The 22079-nt window shown below is 31.2% G+C and overlaps 2 protein-coding genes and 1 long non-coding RNA gene across 8 annotated transcripts; 2 read left to right on the top strand and 1 right to left on the bottom strand.

The window, feature by feature from the left end:
- The first annotated feature begins 6 nt into the window (after positions 1 to 6).
- On the top strand, positions 7 to 2033 carry LOC106446643. 3 transcript variants are annotated; one of them, XR_007322852.1, is made up of 5 exons: positions 37 to 456; positions 960 to 1035; positions 1261 to 1380; positions 1482 to 1561; positions 1638 to 2033. It is a non-coding gene; the product is annotated as an uncharacterized LOC106446643 (long non-coding RNA). The 3 variants fall into 3 exon arrangements; XR_007322851.1 differs by having other exon boundaries at positions 7 to 456; positions 619 to 1035; positions 1482 to 2033; XR_007322850.1 differs by having other exon boundaries at positions 39 to 456; positions 1482 to 2033.
- Positions 2034 to 12701: 10668 nt separating this feature from the next.
- Positions 12702 to 16164, top strand: LOC106449917 (protein CUP-SHAPED COTYLEDON 3). The gene is made up of 4 exons (XM_013891580.3): positions 12702 to 12994; positions 13176 to 13415; positions 14624 to 14895; positions 15440 to 16164. The coding sequence occupies exons 2-4, from the start codon at positions 13229 to 13231 to the stop codon at positions 15932 to 15934; spliced, it is 954 nt and encodes a 317-aa protein (XP_013747034.1). The 5' UTR covers positions 12702 to 12994; positions 13176 to 13228; the 3' UTR covers positions 15935 to 16164.
- Positions 16165 to 16478: 314 nt separating this feature from the next.
- Positions 16479 to 20220, bottom strand: LOC106446642 (spindle pole body component 110). Of its 4 annotated transcripts, none has more exons than XM_048756390.1 (15): positions 19954 to 20219; positions 19708 to 19835; positions 19496 to 19567; positions 19294 to 19407; positions 18864 to 18932; positions 18716 to 18772; positions 18560 to 18613; positions 18413 to 18475; positions 18271 to 18333; positions 18036 to 18191; positions 17791 to 17946; positions 17599 to 17679; positions 17439 to 17500; positions 17197 to 17315; positions 16479 to 16889 (listed from the first exon to the last, which is right to left on the bottom strand). In XM_048756390.1, exons 1-14 carry the CDS (start codon positions 20093 to 20095, stop codon positions 17237 to 17239), a joined length of 1296 nt encoding a protein of 431 aa, XP_048612347.1. In that variant the 5' UTR covers positions 20096 to 20219; the 3' UTR covers positions 16479 to 16889; positions 17197 to 17236. The 4 variants fall into 4 exon arrangements, 2 of the variants coding, with proteins under 2 accessions (XP_048612347.1, XP_048612348.1); XR_007322849.1 differs by having other exon boundaries at positions 16572 to 16889; positions 16962 to 17315; positions 19954 to 20220; XR_007322848.1 differs by having other exon boundaries at positions 16572 to 16889; positions 17044 to 17315; positions 19954 to 20220.
- Between the last annotated feature and the right edge of the window lie 1859 nt (positions 20221 to 22079).

The raw sequence follows: 22079 nt of genomic DNA, 5'->3' as shown, positions 1-22079 counted from the left end.
TACGAAGCCCATCTCAGCAATACCTAATCTCCGATGAAAGTTGGAATCACGAGAATTCACCTTTATTACAACCCACTCTCTCCATCATTCAATCACGATAATTCGCTTTCGTTTCAACGCCCTTTGTTTAACCTTCTATATAAATCATTCTATAAAATTTTTGATTAAAGCAAACTACTCTTCAGAGAGGGAATATAGAGATTCATACGGTGGTGATGACCAACCACTGAACACCATAGCCGACGAAACCCGGGTTGGCTAAGACTGGTGGTGAGGAATCGGCCGGAAAAAATCAGGTCTCCACCGGCAGATCTCCCGTCGCCTTTTACTTCAACAACGTCTCATCAGGCCCAGCCAAATCAGAGCTCTGATTTCGCTTGATCCACTTCTGGGAAGCCAGAACCATTGCAAAGGTGGAACCTTTATTTGCTTAGAGATGCTCCTCATCGACGACAGGTATGCCAATTATCCCTTATTTTCTTTTTATCTGAGCATATAACCATCTCTCTAAACACTGTGTGTTATATTGGAAGTCCAATTCACCTGTATGATATGTGTGCTTCGTTTTGATGATTATGAGATTGAGATTTGGATTCATTTTCGTTGATTTGAATTTAGATAAGCAGATACCTCATGGATCAAAACGCTTGCGTTCTTCGTCGACAGGAAGGTCATCATCATCAGTTTTACAATAGTCACTGAAAAAAAAAAAGTCAACCATCTTTCATTCTATTGTTGAAATGATCATATTAGATGGATACTCCACTGTTCTTTATGTGACATATTTTATCAGTATTTTGAAGTTCCATGCTAATCATTATAAACATTATCCCATGATGTTAACTCTCAACATTGTCATGTTGCGATACCACCACTCAGAGCTTGAATTTAGATAAACCTGCAAGGAATTTTATGTCTTAATATTTTCCTTTTACTGATTTTGTGTCTTTGATTTGAAGAACCAAAAGAATAGATGAGGTTGGACTATCTCTCCGAGGAGCTGATTTCAGATAACCGTCTATCTCCAGAATCATGGTATTCTCTTCCTAGAATCTTCATTAACTCTTAAACTTAGTTTCGAGACATTTAAAAAGACGACCACATACATTTGAGTACAGATTTTAACACTCACAACTTTTAACAACCAACAGTAAATAGGAACCAACTTTTAGCACTAGATTATTTAAAAACATGTAACTGGAAAGGTTCATTTGGCTTGGAAATCTTCTTTCATGTAATGACTGTCTTAGCGAATGGCAGGTGTGCTGTTGGGAACTGCTATAGTTTGCGTAAAGATCATAAATCTATTCTTAAGATGTTTCAGAAAGCTATTCTACTGAATGAAATATCGAGATATGCACATATGCTTTCTGGTCACGAGTACAATTCTTTTCTATTTCCCTCTCTGTTATTAGTCATATCCACATTAACAAATCAAACCCAAGACTGTCCTTCTCATTTGTATTTATGTTCCCATGTAGCGGTTTAGTAGAGGCCAGTATATCCATCTTCTAGGCTGGGAAAAGACGGGGACAAACTGGAAGCTGAAGTCACGAAACATGTTCCTCTTTTAGCTCCAGAGATTTTGCTTTGCTTTACTTTATATTGTTTCTAACTATAGATTTTTTAATTACAAGGTAAGGATGAAAAGCTAGATGGACATGCATGTATATATGAGCTGTGAGCAAGTTTTCCTGTGATATATTCCAGAGGACGTGACGCAAACTATGAACAAATAAATCATTTGTGAGGTGATGAGGCTCTTTTTTTATCTTCTTTTTAACAACTTATCCTTTGTCCTTTTGACCGACAATTTACTTTCTCGGGTGGTTTTGGGTGTGCCGTTCGGAGTCGAGAATGATAAGCTAAAAGGATTTCTTAGTTAAAAACTTAAAATGTATGCAGTCTTCTTTTTCTTTGTTGGACATCCCCATAAAGTATAGACTATTTTTTCAAGTACCAAAATATAATTTGAAAGTAGTAGAAATATTGTGTACACTCTGATCTAATAAAATTTTAGCTATTATCCCTAATTGTTTACTACGCCCAACTCTTTTTAGAATACAAATATAAAATATATACTTTTCCTCATATCTTTTTACTCTTCTCTCTCTTTTAGGTAAACTGGAATTATGTTTTTTTTTTTTTAACTCTGAGAGAAATCAGATGCCAGAAATTTTCAACTTAGTATGGATTGTATTATTAATTTTCCTCACTATTTCCCTGCGAGGAGAAGCATCCTGGAGGTCGATGTTTAACTAATATTAAATTATTATGTAACTTACAGAGAAGACCTATTGTTTTATAGTTTAGTCTTCAAAATTTACCATTTGCTTGAAACTTTTTTTAATTACAAATACCTCCAAAATTAAATCAATATAATATTATATGTAAACAACTACAAAATTCCAGAGAAAACAAAAAAAAATCATGAGGATTTTAGCAAGAAAACTCTTCTGTCAATTAAAATGTATTCTTTGTAACAACATCTAGATTGAACATTACAGTAAATGTCATATCATTATTGTAGTAATAAAGTGATCCAATTGGAGTTCTGTGACCATGAAACTCATTTGATGTAAGAGAGAACTAGCATACAAATTAAAAGGAAATGATAGGTGATCAAAGTAGAAAGAAAGCAGATGATGAATATTTTACCAAACAGTAATCAGGGGTTTAGCCATAAAAAAAAGAAATATTGAAAAAGGCATAATAGATATAAACATATTATGACTTGGACATGTGTAGCATATAGCTAATACAAAATATATTAGTCTAGCAAACATCATTGAACAATTTAATGAGTTTTCACATTGTAACATTGAGACAAAAAAATAACATTTTCAAGGACCTTTCGCACTAAATTTAGATATTTAAAATACGGTCTCTTTTCAACTATAAAATACTATAATAAGACTGCTTTCACAACTATCATACCGAGGGATACCATTAGCAGGTCAAGTAAAATGATGATTGCATATTTTTAAAACACAATTTTGAAAGACTAAAACAATAGTGGCTAAAAAGGTAAGCTTTGCCAAACATAAATTCCACCACAATTCACAACTTTTAGGTCTTCAAGAACGATGGAACGTCTAATAATTAACACCATCTAAATTAACACCATCTAAATTAACAATACATGTAATGTGTTAAAATTAACTTATATTAATGAATAACATGAAAAAAATCATAACATTCTAATCAAAAGAATCTTAGCAAAATGATAAAAATTGAAGAAATATGACAAAAATAAAATAAAAATTATGCTAATAAAATATTATATTATAATATAATTTTTTTTTAGGATTGATCTTTTTAATTTTTTCACCAAAATAATTTTCAATGAGTAACACGATTAAAAGAGATTTTATTAAAAAGTAAATAGATATTTATACTGTTAGCGTTAACTAATATAAACTTAGAGTCTAGATTTGAAGGGTGAATTTTGGAGATGAGATTAATTTTTAAAATAAATAAATAAATATTAAAAATTAAAAATCAAAAAATTTAAAAATCAACGCCTTTCAAAAAGAAAATTTGAAATTTATAAAAAATCAAATTAGAAAACATATAATTTAAGAACTATAAATATTTTTTTTAATTTTGAATTTTTATTATTTACTTAAATAATTATTTATATTTATATATCTATAGAGCAAGGGAGGAGAAAGGTAAAAAGATATTTTGCCTCCTTAATTAAATATATTTTGATCATTTCCTCTTCAGAACTATGAAAAAAAACTTAAAAAATATTTAAGAGAATTGTGCTTATAATTAATTTTATATTATAGATTTTTTTTTTTTACTAAAGTCAATACGGCAAAACCAAACATATTTAAAATGGTTTCAGTCTTTAAATCAAAATTCAGAGATTAATTTCAAATTGATAACGTGAACTTAGAATAATATTTATAAGTGTGTTATTGGAAAAGAAATCTTTTATACATATGTTTGTAATAATTTGGATTTTTTATTCACGCATGTATACAAACAAAATATTTCATCTATCTTAGAGTATCTTCAATAGAGATTCTAGACTTGGACTTCTCAAAATACATATGTGTATAAATATATTAATATTTAATTATAGGTTCTTAACTTTACAAAAAACGTAACTCAAAATATTTTTTTTTCTGATCATTTGATTTGTATTTTCCGTAAAGTTAATAATTCTACAACTAAATATTAATATACTATATACATAAACATATATGTATTTTGAGAATTCCAAGCTTAGAATCTTCATTGAAGGTGCTTTTATATGCTACCATTATAATTCAAAATAAGTTTATAAATTCAGAATGATTCTACAATATCTTATATTCACACAACATATTCAACTGAAATTTTATAGAGCAATTATCCGCGCGTAGCGCGGAAAAACGATCTAGTCCTAATAAATATACAATCCAAGCTTATATATATGTTTTCAAGATTAATGACAAACATACTTCCAATAAAAATATTCTTTTAACGTTTCACGTCTAGAATGTCTCTTTCTAAACATTACTTTGAATTAATTTGGAGGTGACAACTTTACCATTACTTGTTTTACAAAAGGTCCACTTTAGATGATTGGGCTTGAGATCCATAAATTACAACTCTGTTAAGAGTCCTTTAAACCACAACTGAAAGTCTGAAATTCAATTCCCTGACTCCGTAGCAGGCCCCGGAGTAACCCAGTAAAAGCTTCTCCCTTAGAAACTGATTTTTTCTTTTTTTCTTAAACACAATTCCTTAGACTATCTGCAATGGTTGATTTACACCCTCTTTTTTTCCTTTTAACATTCCACATCATCTTTTCTCTCTTCCACCTAATTATTCAACACCCACTTCATTTTTAACCTCTACAATAGTTTTGTTTAATAAAATTCAACACCCTACCCCACCATTTTTAAATCATCTTATTATTCTTTACAATTTACATAAATAATAATTTCGAGTGTAATTAACATAAATAATTAAAATGACATATTTAAAAAAAATATGTTTATATTCTTAACTATATTTAAAATACAATATTTTTATTAAACAAATAAACTAATGAAAATTCAAATACACACGATGTAATACAACAAATAAAAACACACAATTTAATTGGTACAATAAACTCAATTCAACTGATAGTTATTGAGATTTTGATAGTTAAAAGGAAAATTACTCGAATTTTTAGTGTTAAAGGATCATTACTTTGATCCATTTAACCAAAAAAAGAAATTTAAACACAAAAAAAAAATTGATTGGAGATTAATAGGAATTTATGTGAAATTGACGGATTTTTTTTGTATCCAAATGAAGTGAAACTAGTCTCTATTTATAAACCATAAAAAAATATGAATTTTGATATAAATTTTATTTTTTTAAAAAAATTATTGTTACAAAATAATTGAGTTCTAATAATTTGAGGGGATAGAAAATCTCCTAGATTTAAAGCAACCAATAAAATGGCAGCAATATTTTAAAGGATAATATTTTTCCGTAAACTCACTCTCTCTCACCTATCTCTTCTTCTCATATGTTGACAGCTGTTTTTATGGGTCCTATTTTCGCAGCATTCAACCTTTTGAATGGTTTCAACTCGTTTGAATCCACATTTGATTCATAAAAAATTCAAGAACTTTCAACAGTTGAATTTGAAATTCAACACCCCCATTGCTCCTAGTCTTAGAAGCTGATTATTAAAAACCTTAAAATCATCATTATCAATGGTTTTCTACTTGAATATTTTACAAATTATACCGATATTAAATTAGAAAATCTCTAAAAATATCAGTTGAAAGACTTATTTTTCGAGTTTCTTTAGATATTTCTTAATCAAATTTTAATAAAATTTATGTTCCAACTTTAGGAAATTCAGTTTGAGAAATCTCTACGGATTCACTAATTTTACTTGGAGAAACTAGACCCCCACTTCATTTAGGAACCATAACCAGAAACTTCATCTTCTCATGCAAGCGAGAACCAAGAGTGCAAGGTGTTACTCGCTTCTCTTGGGTTTTAGGAATGAAAACCTGCGATTATATTTATGATGGTGAGACTAAGAGAATAGATAATGCTCAGATGATCGAAAAGAATCATGATGCAATCTGTTCTTTCTTTCTCGCCAAAAGTCACTGACCGTGGCCTGCCAAGCCAAAGTAGATAGATATTTCTTGTACATGTTAGAGTGAGTAACGAGTAGAGCCGATCACAGAGTCCAAAGACCGATCTACGTTGATGAACCGAAGCTTGTTTGTCTTAGCCGACCAGACGAAATTAAAGAATGAGCCTTCAAAAAGGTCATCCCGTGGTCTTGGGATTACAGAGAAAGAAGGTAAGAGGCGTCAACGCGATGAACCGATCTCTAGTATAGGGCATATGTCACATTAATCACAGTATTACATGAACAACTTGTTTCAAGTCACATTAATCACTGTCACACTAGTGTATATATATCCTAATAAATATACAACCTTTAGTTAAGATGTTTTCAAGAATAAAAAGAAGTATACTTATGATTAAAAAATATATCAGGATAATTTAAGGATCTACTTGAAAATTATCTAAGAAATTGGAATATGTCATCAACACCGAACTGGACTACAAGTACGTGTCCCATCTCGAAAGATTGTTTTTCTTTTTGCAAATTTGTGCAAATAATTTGTGCAAATAATTATTAGATTTATATAATGACAAAGTAGTAATCAACTTATCAGATGTTTTATAGATAACCGTACGGTAAAAACTACCTGGATTGTATATGAAGTGTGCTACAAGTAGCATACCAAACATGAATTTCTGCATAAATCAATCCTTTTTCCATGGATATGTCACTTTCTCGATTAATATTAAATATTCATCAACTTGTAGTGATATATATATATATGAGAACTATTTTTGAAAATTTCTATAAGATTCCTTAATCCAATATAAATGGAATTTATAAAATTTTCTATAGTGCGAACAAAATAAATTCTCATTTTAACTTTATTTTATAAATTATGGCAGATTTTAGAATCTGTGTTACTTTGTAAAACAACATTGATTTAAATAATTTATGCATGTTGGTGAGCGGCCTCTCCCACACAATGGTTCTGACTGTAAATCATTTCTGGAGTAAAAAATTTAGGTGAAAAATATTTTACTTCTAGTTACTCTACAAGTTTGCCAATCAAGTTAAAAAAATTATTTATGTCTCTTCCTCTGGTTACTATTCAGATGGAATAAAATATACTCATAACTTTACTCTCACATATAAGAGTAAACATATTTACTCCAATTTCTTATTTTTCCCACTTTTATATTTCCTCATTTTTCCACCTATTTATTTTTCACTTTATCTCTTAATGTTTCCTACGTTGCTATCATCATTGCTACTCTTTCTAAATGAAATGGGATCTTCTAGTTTTTAAAAGATTTGAGGCTCTCTTACCAATATTCCTGGTGAAATGCTTCAGGCACGGTTTTGGTTTTTGAAGTCTAGATATTCCATATATTCTAAGATTTTTTTTAACAGAAATTTTCTCTAATTTTCGTAGTAGAAAAAAATACGCAATAATGCACGCAAATGATGACATGAAGATTCGCCACTGTACAAATGAAATATTATTTTAAATTTTTAAAAGATTTAAAGGTCTATTTATGTTGAAATGCTTCAGGCATGGTTTGATATAGTTTTTTTTATAAAACGGTTTTGATTTTTGAAGCGTAGACATGCGATATTTATTATCTAAAATTGTTTTCTACCAGACATTTTCTATAATTTTCCGTAGTAGAAAAATTAACCCAACAATGCACGCGAATGAATAATATGAAGAGATAGATATGTCGTAATTTCTTGTACGGTTGAGCATATCCAGACATTTGAAAAAGTTGAACTGAAAACAGATTATAACAATCTTTTACGTATTTTTTTTGCAAATAAGAAACTCGTTTATACGTAATGATGATAGCATCGAAGGAAACATTAGGAGATAAAGTGAACAAAGAAAGGTAGGTTTTAATGATCGAGACACTCGTCGTTGATTAAAGACGCATTTCGTTTTCTTACATGAAGTGCTTGATAAGTTGAACCTATTACTTTCTGGAAGATTTGGAAATTTGAGAGAAATATTATACAGTATCTTCTGAAAGTATAACTGTCGTGGTTATTTTCAAAACTATCATGTTTTATCAGATTAAAAATGAGCAAACTTTTAGAAGGGGTTATTGGGAGATGAATTTGTGTAGAGTTTGTGAATTTTAAGAATCTATTGTTATTGGTCTTAGATTTCAAAAATCTTAGTAGAATCCATTATTATTGGTTTAAGAATTTTCAAAATCCATTCAAATTTCTTGTTATTCAAAAAGTTTAATTATTATTGATTCTCTAATTCTAACTAAATCTAGTGTTATTGGGAGATGAATTTTATTTATTTTTACTCATAAGACTCAACTTTCAAAATATCATATGTATTCATGTGATTTTCAAAATCCTTGTGATAAAAATACTAGAAAATAAAATAATTATTCTTACCAAATATCTATTGCACCTTAAATCCAAATTATATGTTCAAAACTATAATTCATTACATTTATATACTTTTACATTTTTGAATATATAATTATTTTTAAAAATATTATATTTTTAATATAAATAATAATAATTAGATTTACAAATCTTAATAATTTTAAAATATTTTTTTTTTAAGTTTCAAAAAACAGTTTCGAATTTCAAAAAGAAAATTTGAAAAAATATATTTTTTTAAATAGGAAAATTATAAAAATGTTCAAATTTGAAAAAAAAAATATAAAAACAACTTTTTATTATTTTTTATTTTTTATTACTTATACATCTATACCGTAAGGGGTAAAATAGTCTTTTCTATTTTTAATGAAACTTCTTTTGGTCATTTTTTTTAATGCTCTTTTTGTGACAAAATCTTTTAAAATGGATGTTTAAGAAAATTGTTCAATTTTGTATGTATCAGTATTATTTTCTTTTAATTTGAAAACAAAAAATAAATAATCATGCTATATGATTTAAAAAATAAATATATTTTATATTTATTTTACAAAAAAAAAATGATAGAAAAGAGGTAATACAAATTCATGAAAATCTATATCAATCTAAAAAAGTTATGATCAAATTTCATAAGTCAATGTATATAAATTTTCACAATCCACATAACTTTTTTAAATCTATCAACTCTCAAAATTCACAAATTTTACACAAATTCATCTCCTAGTTTAAATTTGATGGTATTTTAGCCCAAAGTCGATGGTATAGTTGATCTCTTATTGTTCAGTTATTTTATGAATTTTTATCCTTCCCACTGACGATGTCGGTAGTCCAAGATTTTGTTTGTACTTTTTTTTTTGAAATTTTTTTGAAAACTTTTGAAGTTACGATATTGTTTTGTTTTATTCCAGCCACAAGTCAGTAAAACCGGGAATTTCCAATGAAATGTTGGGTTTCGATTAATTAATTACTATATAAGCATTTGTTTGTCAATAGTGTGTCCGCAATATTTGGACCGTAACATGAATGAACATATGATAAGTTAGTACCAAATGATATCGAAGTGAGGAAACCTAAAATTTGAGCTTGATATATTTATATTATCAATTATTTCATGTTTTTGAATCCTCTTCGAACAAACTTCCGTCGATTGTTGTATGATCATTTGAAAATCCAAACCCCAATAGTTAAAGGAAATACCAATAATACAAACACGTATATAAACACGAAAATGTGATACAAACACGTATATAAATACGAAAATGTGTTTGAGTAGATATATAGATCACGGAGCTCTACTATCAATGGCAATACAGACGATCATCACTTTCTGATTTTCGTATGATTTTCACCAAATCATCAATAGTTAAAGTGTAACGCTTTATAGGTAAGCCTAAGCCCTAGTGGTAAATAAGTTTTGAGAACTTAAGCTCTAAAAATGGTGTACTAAAAGGAAAGCGTTGTAGAATTTATCAGTCTATTTTTGCCACAGATTGAATATTTTGTCGTCCGTTTTGTATATACGCCATTATCATTATGAGTTTTACACAACCTTAAATTTAAGTATTATTCGGTCTGAAAATTTCGCATGTATCGGTCTATATATAGTCATGTAGTAGTATCCCTACTATACGACTTCTTTGTCCTTATTTCATTTGGAATCTCATCGTATACCGTTTTTTCGCATAATCAAATTATATAGAGTCAAAGAAACAGAGAAATAACAATATAAGTAATCATCAAACACATCGTCGAACTATCGATCTCCTATTTTGTGGCAGGTTCAAATTTGTTTGTTTGTTTTTCTTGTTTGAGTAAGGATCATCCCACGGAGCTCGGGGTATGGTATTGATATATTCTCACCGGCCATGCATGATATGACGGTTGTAACTAGCAAGCCAGCGGGGCGAACATGGTTACCGTCAGTGGCGGACCCATGTTAAGAACTATGGTGTCATTTGACACCACAAAAATGTAAATTGAACTTTTCAAGCTGTAATTGTTAAATGACACTAGCTCTTTTGGTTTGAAAGCTTGTCTCTGAACCCACAAATCTGGGATCAAATCCCTTCGATGTCACTTTTTCTTAATATTTTTGTATTTTGACAAAATGTTACCAACACTATGACCCCGTATAAAAAGTTTTCTGGATTCGTCTCTGGTTACAGTTAAATAAAATAAAATATTTGTTTCAATATAAATTTTTGACAACCAAAAAAAATAAACAACATATGTTTATCATTTCTTACTATTGAAATTTGTTGTGTACGCGTGTACGATATGTATCTAAAGAGATCTAATAAAGTAATAATAGTGCTATTCCTGGCGACAGCTTTATAATACTCCATTGAGTATTAGCTAATTACAGAAAGTATATCTAAATTATTGGATGATTGAGTATTTCGATGGTAATAAACCTTGTCGCGAGATTAATGGGCATGGTTGGTGTGAAACCTAAATGTGACGTATATGTTATGAGAGTGTGTGCACGCCTGCACGGCTGTCCAATTTGTCGTCGTAACGTTATGTCTCTTTGCATAGATATGCCTACTTTGACTCTCATCATGGCTTGTTGCTTTTATTTGCCGTTACCACGTTGGCACGTATATACAAATACAATTTGCGACCAAATAATATTAACACAAATTCTTTGTAAATATTCGACATGATTTACATCTTATATCCATTGCTAACTAATCGAGTAAAAAAACTTGTTAGCAAACATACATAGTACATGTTTCACTTATTTAAGTGTATTAAATGGAAATCCTTCAGTCTAGTAGTTGACCAAAATGTTTATATATCAATATATCTCAGATTTCGATTCACAAATAATTTCTACAAATTAATAGATATAAGTTTAAAATAAATATATTCTCTCATATGATGTAACTCATATACTTATTGTTTTCCTTTGTATTTTGCTCTAAATTAATTAAAAGAGCATTATTTAACCTATTTTGCACAAAAAGCATTATATAATCTATATTCATTTTTAATATATATCTCAAAAACCCTGTGATCTTTTGGCACCTTTTTCGAACTGAGGCTTATCTTTTGGCTTTTTGTTGGACAAACAAATCTAATCTCTAAACTATTTTTATTTACAAAATATTAAGAGATGTTTTTTTTTATTTATTAATATGAGGTATCCCGGAAGTATCAGACTAATCTCCAATAAGAAGTACAATCCACAAATAGACACTCTCTCCGTAATCATTTTTTTTTGGTTAAACAAGACATTGTTGGAGTTTCAATATGACGAGGCTTTACGACAAATCGGTGACATGTCTTATTCATAGTAATGACTAATTCATACTACGATAACCGTTAACTACGAATGGTTGAGAGAGCAGGTTAGGAGCGGACAAATGCGTCAAATGCATGACTTGGTCTATAGCAATCTTAGTTGAATTCATTTGGCAACAGAAAAAATACTAGTTGAATTGAATTGTTGGATTGGAAAAATAAAACTATAAATCATGTGGACAGTACAAGATTTATTGTGATGGTCTAATTTGTGCTGTCCTGGCTGAACCCAATACCTTCGACAGTATCCATCATTTAAATACTATAGTAGCCGCTAAAGATGCGCCTATAAATTTGGATGTTTGGTTGAGTTTTATTAATTTTCAAACCAACCAGGATTGCATAAATAAGAATTACCAATTTTTTTACTGAAAAAAAGAATCACCAAATTACTAAGAATTACCAATCTAAGACGATTCTTTGCATACTAATCGAGATGCATTAACTTTAAAGATTTTCTATGTCGTATTTGTGCGTGAATCGTATTAGACTTATAGGTTTATAGACATGTATGTATTGATATGACTACATATGAGTATATATTACAAGGTAAGAAGAATTAATAAGGGTTCTAAAAGAAGAATTTCTTGACCAACTAAACAAAATAAACAAAGGATAAAAGTTGGACGTGGGAGATATAGCTGCATGTACCTTGTACTTGAAGACCCTTATTAGGTGAGAGCTTCATGTACACTCTCTCTTCCGCAATTTCCTTATTTTTCTATTAGAAATTCTATTCAATTCTTTATTTCGAAAATAATCACATAAAAATCTCTGAAAATTTATAATATTTTTTTGGTAAACATGTTAAGAATTTATAGTTGTTACAAAGTGTGCACGTTCATATTTGAAACGTATGTTCCTGAATATACCGAATTAAGAAACATACGTTAGATAAATATATGCATTTGACAGAAATTTATTTTCAATCTTGGTCAGATATAAGGCAAAAATTGTATTAAAATAATTGTGTTGTATATCAAAAAATAATTGTTTTTAATCGCGTGCATGACAAAAGCAAGAAGGAAAATAAACCTACTCTTTGTCTTCTCTTTTTTTTTTTCGGCACGATCCTACTCTGTCTTCTTCCTTCATCTTTTCCTCCTTAGAATAGTCACAAGTCATCCTTGTCACGATATATAAACGCAACTAAAACCCTAATCTCATAAAAGTTGTCTTTCTGATTTCTCTCCGTCCATGCAAGTAAGTCCAATCTCCCACCCTATACATGAAATAATATACAAATCTTGTTATTTTCTTCTTTGAAATTCCTCCTTTAGATCATTAGTTTTAGGGATACAACATTTTAAGAATCTTAGGATCTATGTCCTCTCCTTTTTCATGGATGGTGAAACCTAATTAGACACGTTGCTATTTGAAGCAGATATAGAAAGGTATTTGGATTTGGATTTTGGAGTGAAGTAAAGAACATATATAATGGAACAAGGAGATCATCAGCAGCAAAAGAAAGAAGAAGAAGCTTTGCCTCCGGGGTTCAGGTTTCATCCAACAGATGAGGAGCTAATCTCGTATTACTTGGTTAATAAGATTGCTGATCAAAACTTCACCGGAAAAGCAATTGCCGATGTTGATCTCAACAAGTCCGAACCATGGGAACTTCCTGGTAGGTTAATTACTCCGAATCTTTTCTTTGTACACACACAAAATAGCACATGAGTATATATCTATATATATGATCTCTAAATCAATTTTTCATAACTGGATATACACACACACACACATATATATATATATATATATATATATATATATATATATGCATGTGTATTGATATATATATATTAATATATTTTGCTACAATGTTTATCTTTAATATTAATATACAAAGTTAGTAAGACCTAATTTCGTTTATAAACTGTATGAGCAATACGTGTCTATATATGTGCACATTATGTGTATATATCTATGTTTCTTCTACATTAAACATATGGTATATCTGTACATAACATGATGCGATATATAAATCGACGAGTCGTGTAGTCTTAAAAACATGTCATGTGTATGGATATATATATGTATGAATGTACTACTTATATGTATATGCTATATACACATATATATATATATGCATGTGTATTGATAATTGAGAACAAAATGTTCTAGAAGTTCATAAGACCCACTATTTTATTTTAGTATTTTTTTTAAAGAAAATGCGATAAAGTCATGAATATATTCTTGATTGCTAAACGTAAGTCTGTTAGTGTAAAACAAATTAAATTTGCACGTCGGTTGTATACATGCTTATTACCCCCTCCACAATCTAAAATCTTTTCCTGTGTGCTGAACTTATGAACATGTACTTCTTAACCCAAAAAAACTTATAAACATGTGGTTGGATAATGAAACCTAAATGCATAAATAATTTCAATCGATGGTAGTTTTGAGTTTCGGTTATAAGAAAGTTGTAAGCGCGCATACCTTAAAAATAGATGAAGTTTCCTAACAAACTTTGATTACATCAACGGAAGTCATGCATTCACCACCGTACGTACGTTAATTTCTTATCTACTCATTTTGCCACTACTTCATCCATAATCCAATAAATAAACAATATATTTTGTTTCTTTTCATTTTTCCAAACTGAATGTGATTTTACGTTAAACAAATTTGTCAACATTCCGTATCATGTAATAGAGTTTTACACTTTATCAAATAACAGAGAAATAATGTATAGACATGGATCACCGGAGCAAAGTTTATTGCTTATTACTAGTGGGATGTTATTTTGGAAAAATCAAATAAAAGGTAGTGTATTTGGATTAAGTGAACACATTACTTACAAAGTTTCTGTTTGAGTAAAATTGTTAATAGAGAAGGCGAAAATGGGAGGTAAAGAATGGTATTTCTTTAGTCTACGCGACCGAAAGTACCCGACGGGTGTGAGAACAAATCGGGCGACAAATACTGGGTATTGGAAAACCACAGGAAAAGACAAAGATATATTCAATAGCACAACCTCGGAGTTGGTAGGAATGAAGAAGACATTGGTCTTCTACAGAGGAAGAGCTCCTCGTGGGGAGAAGACAAGTTGGGTCATGCATGAATATCGACTTCACTCTAAGTCCTCCTATAGAACCTCCAAGGTAACTTCTTTACCTATACTACTATTTTTCATACCAAATAATGCTCATATATGTCATGCTAATTGACTTTTGGAGCTAAAGTATTCCTACAACATGGTGGTTTTTACGGAATATCCACAGTAGCTCTGATCTTAATAAACAAGATGGTATCCATATGCTGAAAAGTAACACAATCTATTTGTTATGGTGTTAATAATAAATGGGCATACTATATAGTAAACATGGTAAACCTGTATATAGCTAGTACTCCTCTCTTTTGCTTTATTCACCAAGTATTTATATATAAACTTACATGCATATATCTCATGTTCATGATTCAAATGGTTTTTGATAATCGAGTTTTTGCTTCCTCTTTTTACAATATTCACAGTGGCTAAGTTGTATGTTTAGTGTGAAGACATAATCCTCATCTGCAGAAGAAAATTGTGGATATAAATTAACACAATTTAGTCGTCATGGTCACAAAGTTGAACCAGTTGTTTCACAAGAAGTATATACAAACTTAATATCCTCAACTTTTTTCCATGGTCAAATGTAAATGCAGCAAGACGAGTGGGTAGTGTGTAGAGTGTTCAAGAAGACAGAAGCAGCCAAGAAGTACATAAGCAATAGCAGCAGCAGCACAAGTCATCATCACCAAAACCAAACAAGAGCCTCTATACTATCAGCCAACAACAACAACCCTAGTTACTCATCGGACCTCCTTCAATTACCATCACATCTACAACCACACACCAGCCTCAATATCAACCAAACCCTCATGGCTAACGCAGTTCATCTAGCTGAACTCTCTAGAGTCTTTCGTGGCTCCACAAGCAGCACAATGGATTCTGCCAATCAGCAGCTAATGAGCTACAACCACATGCCTGTCTCAGGGCTCAGTCTCAACCTTGGTGGTGCATTGGTCCAGCCGCCGCCTCCTACTGTGTCGCTTGAGGATGTTGTCGCTGTTAGCGCTTCATTCAATGGCGAAAACGGGTTTGGAAATGTGGAGATGAGCCAGTGCATGGACTTGGATGGATACTGGCCATCTTACTGATTAGGAGTTGTCACTTTTGAAATATGTTTTTGTTTTCTATCGTTGGTCTGAAGAAGAAAGTTTCGTTTACAGGTTGGTAATACCTTTTGTTTTTGTTTATGTTATTGCATTTCTTTAGCTGCTCAAGGAAAGATTTAAGAATCGAAGACTATAGTCAAACCAAATGTGGTCTGCCTCTATGATTCATATCAAATCCTTTTGCTTACAAATAAAATAAAAGTTTGTATTCTTTTCTTTTTCTTTTGTCATCTAAAAAATTTCTTCAAAAATATTGGAATTACATAGCTTTTTACTCATAAATCCGCAAGACATCTAATACAGTAATGTAAATGAAAACAAAGCAATCTTAAGAAGCCTATATAGCTCTTTTCTTTTTTTGAACCACTTTTTTTTTTTTTCTAAACCACTATAGAAGCTCTTTTCAAAAGATGAAATCTTGATAAGATATGAAAGGTAGAAGCAAGCAGTGACCGAAACAACCCAAAAAGACTTGTATAATTTCAATGTTTCATATCCAATCCTTTTAGTTACTATAACAGTCTCCTGGTCCAGAATATTTGTCTAAAAGGCTTGAAATTGTTGGTTAAATACATTAAGTTTGGAAGCAAACGCAAACAAACAGCTGAAACCCAAGTACTAGTTGCCAAATGGAAAAGATAATGAAGACGAAAGTGATAAGAGTGGTACAAGCCCGCAAATCCATCCACATGAATTACAAAATATACAAACCAAGACTTTACTAGATTTACTCTTTGGATATGTCTATAATCTTCTCTGTATTATAAGACTGAAAACTTTATCCAAAAGGCATCCAGAGAGAGTGAAGAAACACTTTTGCACAGAGAGCTTCAACAAAACAAAAAAGCATACCCTTGGATACCTCTAACATGGGTTGTTTAGGCAACATATGACTGTCGCTGATACACAAAGAGACCGCCTCATAACCTGTCACTACCTGCAAGAGTACAGAGAAAATATATGAAACAGGAGACACAAAAGGCTATACGATCATTCCAAAGTTTCTAACCTCAGTCACTAGTGGCTAATCACTTCTACACTACATAAGTGTTGAATTCGTTCTGGATTTAACAAAGGGACTAAGTGCATACAGGATTTGGAAACCGGACAGACAATATCCAGAGACTCGGTCTATGGCAAGTAAGTTCTGGCTCAGCCAATCGATCAATTCAGTAGCAACAGATTCTTTGTTCATGCTCTCATGATCCTCCACGACGACTAATAAAGTAGAAAGCAAGACGTACCACTAATATTCAGAGTGGAAACAGTACAAATCATGTTACTTCACTTGTCAGAATGATCCCTTTTGGCCCTACGACGAGCATGGCGATGAGAGTGTCGAGCAGGCTTCTTCGTCTTTGTGCTGCAACGAAGATTATAACAAATAAACCATATATCAATGAAAATCAAGTATGGAGTATCTTTATAAGCTAGAGAGAAATGTACTTAACAGTTAAAAGTAATGAATTAGTTATAAAAAACTTGCCAGAAGAGAGAACAGAGGAATTTGTACACTATGAAGATGGGTAACGCCAACAAAGCAGATGCCTACAAAGAACAGTTTTTTTTAAAAAAATTTGTAAGTTAAAGTAAGGAATCAACTAAGAAGCATGTTTGTCTTGAGATTGCAAGACCAGAAAACATACTACAAACCAAATGAACTCTTTGGTGGCGAAAGGTGCGGCCAGCTCATGGCTCTTCAATTTTCTTTCGACATTAGCTTGAACCTTGACAGACATACACAGTTATTATAGCTTAAACGCGAACATAACCTCCAGAAACAGTATTACTGATATCTGGAATCTCTATAGAGCATACACAGTGGCTTGGATTCTGACCTGATGGTGATACGTTGTGGCAGATTTAAGAAACTCTTTGTAGTAGTAAACAGTCTTCTTTGTGTAAGGCTTCATGGTAGCTCTCACCTTATCAACATGTGGTTTTGTGGCCGTGGCCACTTGATCAACGTATGGCTTGCTAAACTTTTTGGCCTCCTGGAGACATCATAGCCGCATTAAGCAGATATTAAGATTATTTTCCATGTAATACTTTTATTAAACTATATAAATAAAAGCTACTTCACCTGGTAATAAGGATCTACATGTTCTTGAAACTTGACAATATGTGGAGTAACTGCACTCTTGGAAGCATGGTAAGCCTCTTTCGCTTTGGTAGATAGTGTTTGTACGTGTGGCTCAACATGCGTTTTCACAGTCTCTTTTATCGCTGGAATATATTTCTGGAAAATAGATTTTCATAAGCACAACAATAAGAGCCTCATCTGAGTAAAAAAATTACATTGCCTTTAATCTGCTTACTGTTTTAACATTAACCATGTGCGGTTCAGCCCATTTTTCAGCTTGAGTCTTCGCTTGCGTTACCTGATAGATAATCAAACTTAATAAGGGATAACTTTGCTCACTAGACCTCTATCGCCACTTAACTGGATAATACAAATACCTTTTGAGTTACTTTATCCATAACCGGTTTCCCGTGGGCATCCCAATGTGTCCAAGAAACAGTCTGAGTTGAGGAATAGCCCAATTAAGTTCATTGAGAGACGTCTTTTATGATAAAACTAGTAAAGATAAACCGTATTAGTCTAACCTGGAAATGAACCCAGTGTACAGCAAGCCAATGGGGAAGCCAAGAGGCATGAACCTTGTCAAATAAACAATTCAATTCTTAATATTCTTCTAAAACTGACCAGCTAACAATGAGTAGAACTCAAACACCAAACAAACACGGTATGGAGGAAGTCACCTCCTGGAGTTCCCTAGCCTTTGTGGCTGCTTCATGCCTCATGCGCAACATTTCTTCCTATAATTTTATATTCATAGTCAGTCAAAGTGTTGGCAGAAACCGAAAGTGTTGGGGGGAACATAAACTCAATCTGAGAGCATCATCATACCTCAGAAATTTTAAGAGCACGCTCAAGTTTTCGTATTTTGCCCTTCTGCTCTTCCTTTGTCCTGTGAAGCTGCAGCACTTTCTTGTTAATATTGGCATAAAACAAAACGCACATATATATCTATCAAGCAACTTGCATACAACTCCAAGTATCTAAATTCAAATCAAACACAAGTACGGAAGTGCAGCCGTTAACATTCCAAAGAAAAAACCATAATACAGAACAAGCCTTATAGCAAATAATGGAGAGCAGTAGAAGCTGACATTGGATATAAATTTTGGCTTAAACCTTTATGAAGTCCAGCAAAAGGTGTCAATGAGTTAGAGAAAATGGATCACTTCACACTACCATTTAAGCTATTTAAATGATTGGAAATGGTGATAATAATGTGTGTAAAGAAAGAATAAACCAAAGGAAGTTAAGAGCATACTTTCTCCAGTCTCGAGTTCAATTCGTTTAGCTTTTTCTCAGCTTCATTACTCCGAGCTTCTGTAGATTCTTTCTCCTTGTTCTTTTGCTCCAGAAAGTTCCTAAGTACCTCAACCTGAATCCAGCAGTAAGAACATTGGATTCCAAATTTTCAAATCAGAGGCATATGAAAGATGATGATTCCTCAAATATAAAGATCTCACCTGCTTCTCTAGTTCAGTAGCTCTTGTTTTAGCTTTTTCCAACACTTCCACAGAATCTGATGAACCCTTTTTCTGGAAACAAGTGAAAGAAGAAAAAAACAATCTACGAAGACTCCAAGCTGAAAACAAGATTGTCCTAAAGATGCTCAAAGAACACTTGAAAATATCTATACAGATATGTCTAAACAAGTAAAACAGTGAAGGTGCAGTACCCTTAGGGAAGAAAGCTGAGCCTCCAAGGAAGAAAGCTTGTCCTGTCTCTCATGGAGAAGTTTATCCATCTCTGCTACTAACTCTTCTCTCCCTTTAACTTCTCTACTTTTCTCATCAATTTGGGACTCTTCACTCAAGACAACCAAAAAACAAAGCTACAAGCTTCAGTGTAGTTCGATACTAAGAATTTAAAAATTCAAAATTGAGCAACAGTTAATTCAGCTAGATCATCTTCAAAAGCTAACCTAGGGCACGGATTTTAGCATTAAGCTGATCTAACTGAATCTCCGAAGCGGATGTCGGTTCTTCACCGGCGTCGGAAAAGACACCGGTGGTGAAAACGAAGAGGAAGAGTAGTAACAAAGCCACGAGCTTCGCGGCCGCCATGTCTGAAACTCGAGAGTGAGTAACAAAAACAAAATGATGATCAATCTCGCCGGAGATTTTGCTTGATGAGGAGGAAGAGAATATGAAATGTGGTTTCTTGGTTAACACGTGGCTACTTTTCAAGATGATTCATTAATAATACCAAAAGATAACTTACCTCTGAAGGTAAAGACAGTGTAAAAACACTGTGATGTCATAAATTATTATACTCCTATATTGCAGACTTTACTAATATTTAAATCAGTGTTATCTTGTAAAGACAAAATACAAACCTCTATAAATTAATATAAATTAATAATGTTAAGACTATAGCAAAACTATAATTTTTTATTAATTTATACATATATTAATTAATCGATATACTAATTGAATCAAAAATTCAATTTGGGACTATAAAATTATATTACTTTACAGAGATTTTTAGTGTATATTAATTTATAAAATATTAATTTTATTATCGCAATTTAAAATATTTTATTCCATAAATCGTGACATGTAAATGAAAAAAAAAACAATATTCAAGTAGATTTTAGAAAAGGGAAATGTGATAAATATGTGATACAAATGTTATTTAGAGTTAAAATTTTAAAATAAAATAAAAATTGATAGTGTTGTTGGGTTGCAGCTGCGCACGTGTAAGTTCACACGGTTCAAGAATTTTGGGTAGGTGGTACAGTCGTACATGAGTAAATGTAAATGGAATATAGTTGGGCCGTAAGAGATTCATGGGCTTCATTTTTTATTTTGTCAAACTTGGGTAATAATGTCGCAACTACTTCTCAGCGACCTTTAACTTAAGCTAAAAGCGGTGTTCTAAAATACGCTAGTCGGACGGTCAACTGTATCTAGACGTATATAGAGACGTTTATGTGGAGTATATACGGTAAAATTTTTTTTTTGAAAAATATATACATGTTAATTATATATGATATAAAGTAAAAACTATCGTCTAAACACCATGTTAAGTAAATTTACAATACTTATTTGATTATATATGTGCCCATGTATGTATATTTTTGGCTTATCTATACTATTAAAAGAGAAAGGATCTTAAAAATTTATTTATAAAAGATTGTTAAACTCTTTCATTAACTAGCAATATATTTGGTCTTACCATAATATTTGACTAACAATACATAAGCTAAAATTTCTCTAACAATAATTTATTACACCACATCTTTTTGAACATGACAAAATTATACAACAAATACAATGTTATTTATTAGACCATATCACACGATAATAATATACACAATATAGTTTTTATATTTTATTATACTCTTTTCTAAACATACAATATAGTTTATATACTTTATTACACTCTTTTCTAAACATCTATATAGTTCCAAATATTTACAAAATCAAATTTAATACAAACAATTTAACAAACCATATGTAAAAAAATAAAACTATATATTTTACGTTTAATTATTTTTTATAGTTTAAAATAAATTTTTTTATTTAATATAAGATTAAAAATTATTTAAAAAATTTACAAATCTATACTACTAAATTAGCCAAAATCAACCAAGTAAATCTTAAGTCTCACAAGTTCAACAAATGTAACTCTTATAAAATGCACACAAAATATAATGTGAGAGAGTAGGTATGGGCATCGGGTCTTCTGGTTGGGTACGGATCGGTTCCTTTCGGTCTAAGTTTTCTGATCCTAAATATTTAGGTATTTAAAATTTTCTGGTTTGGATTCGGGTCGATTTCTTTGGGATCAAGATCCATAATTCAAATACCTACAAAATACCTATAATTTTTTGGTACGTTACAGTCCAAATTGGTTTGCGGTTTTTAGGACTCAAAAAATATTTGAAGTACCCAAAAATTAAAAAAAAATAGTGAAACCCAAAAAATATCCGAAAACACAATAAATACCTGAAAAATATTTAAATTCCCAAAAAACCCAAAGTTTACGATAAATATGACATGAGGAACCTAAGATACCTAAAAACATTTCTTCATACCCCAAATA

The sequence above is a fragment of the Brassica napus genome, chromosome C4, assembly GCF_020379485.1.
Source record: "Brassica napus cultivar Da-Ae chromosome C4, Da-Ae, whole genome shotgun sequence".
Taxonomy (NCBI): Eukaryota; Viridiplantae; Streptophyta; class Magnoliopsida; order Brassicales; family Brassicaceae; genus Brassica; species Brassica napus.
This window is presented reverse-complemented; position numbering and strand designations above follow the sequence as displayed.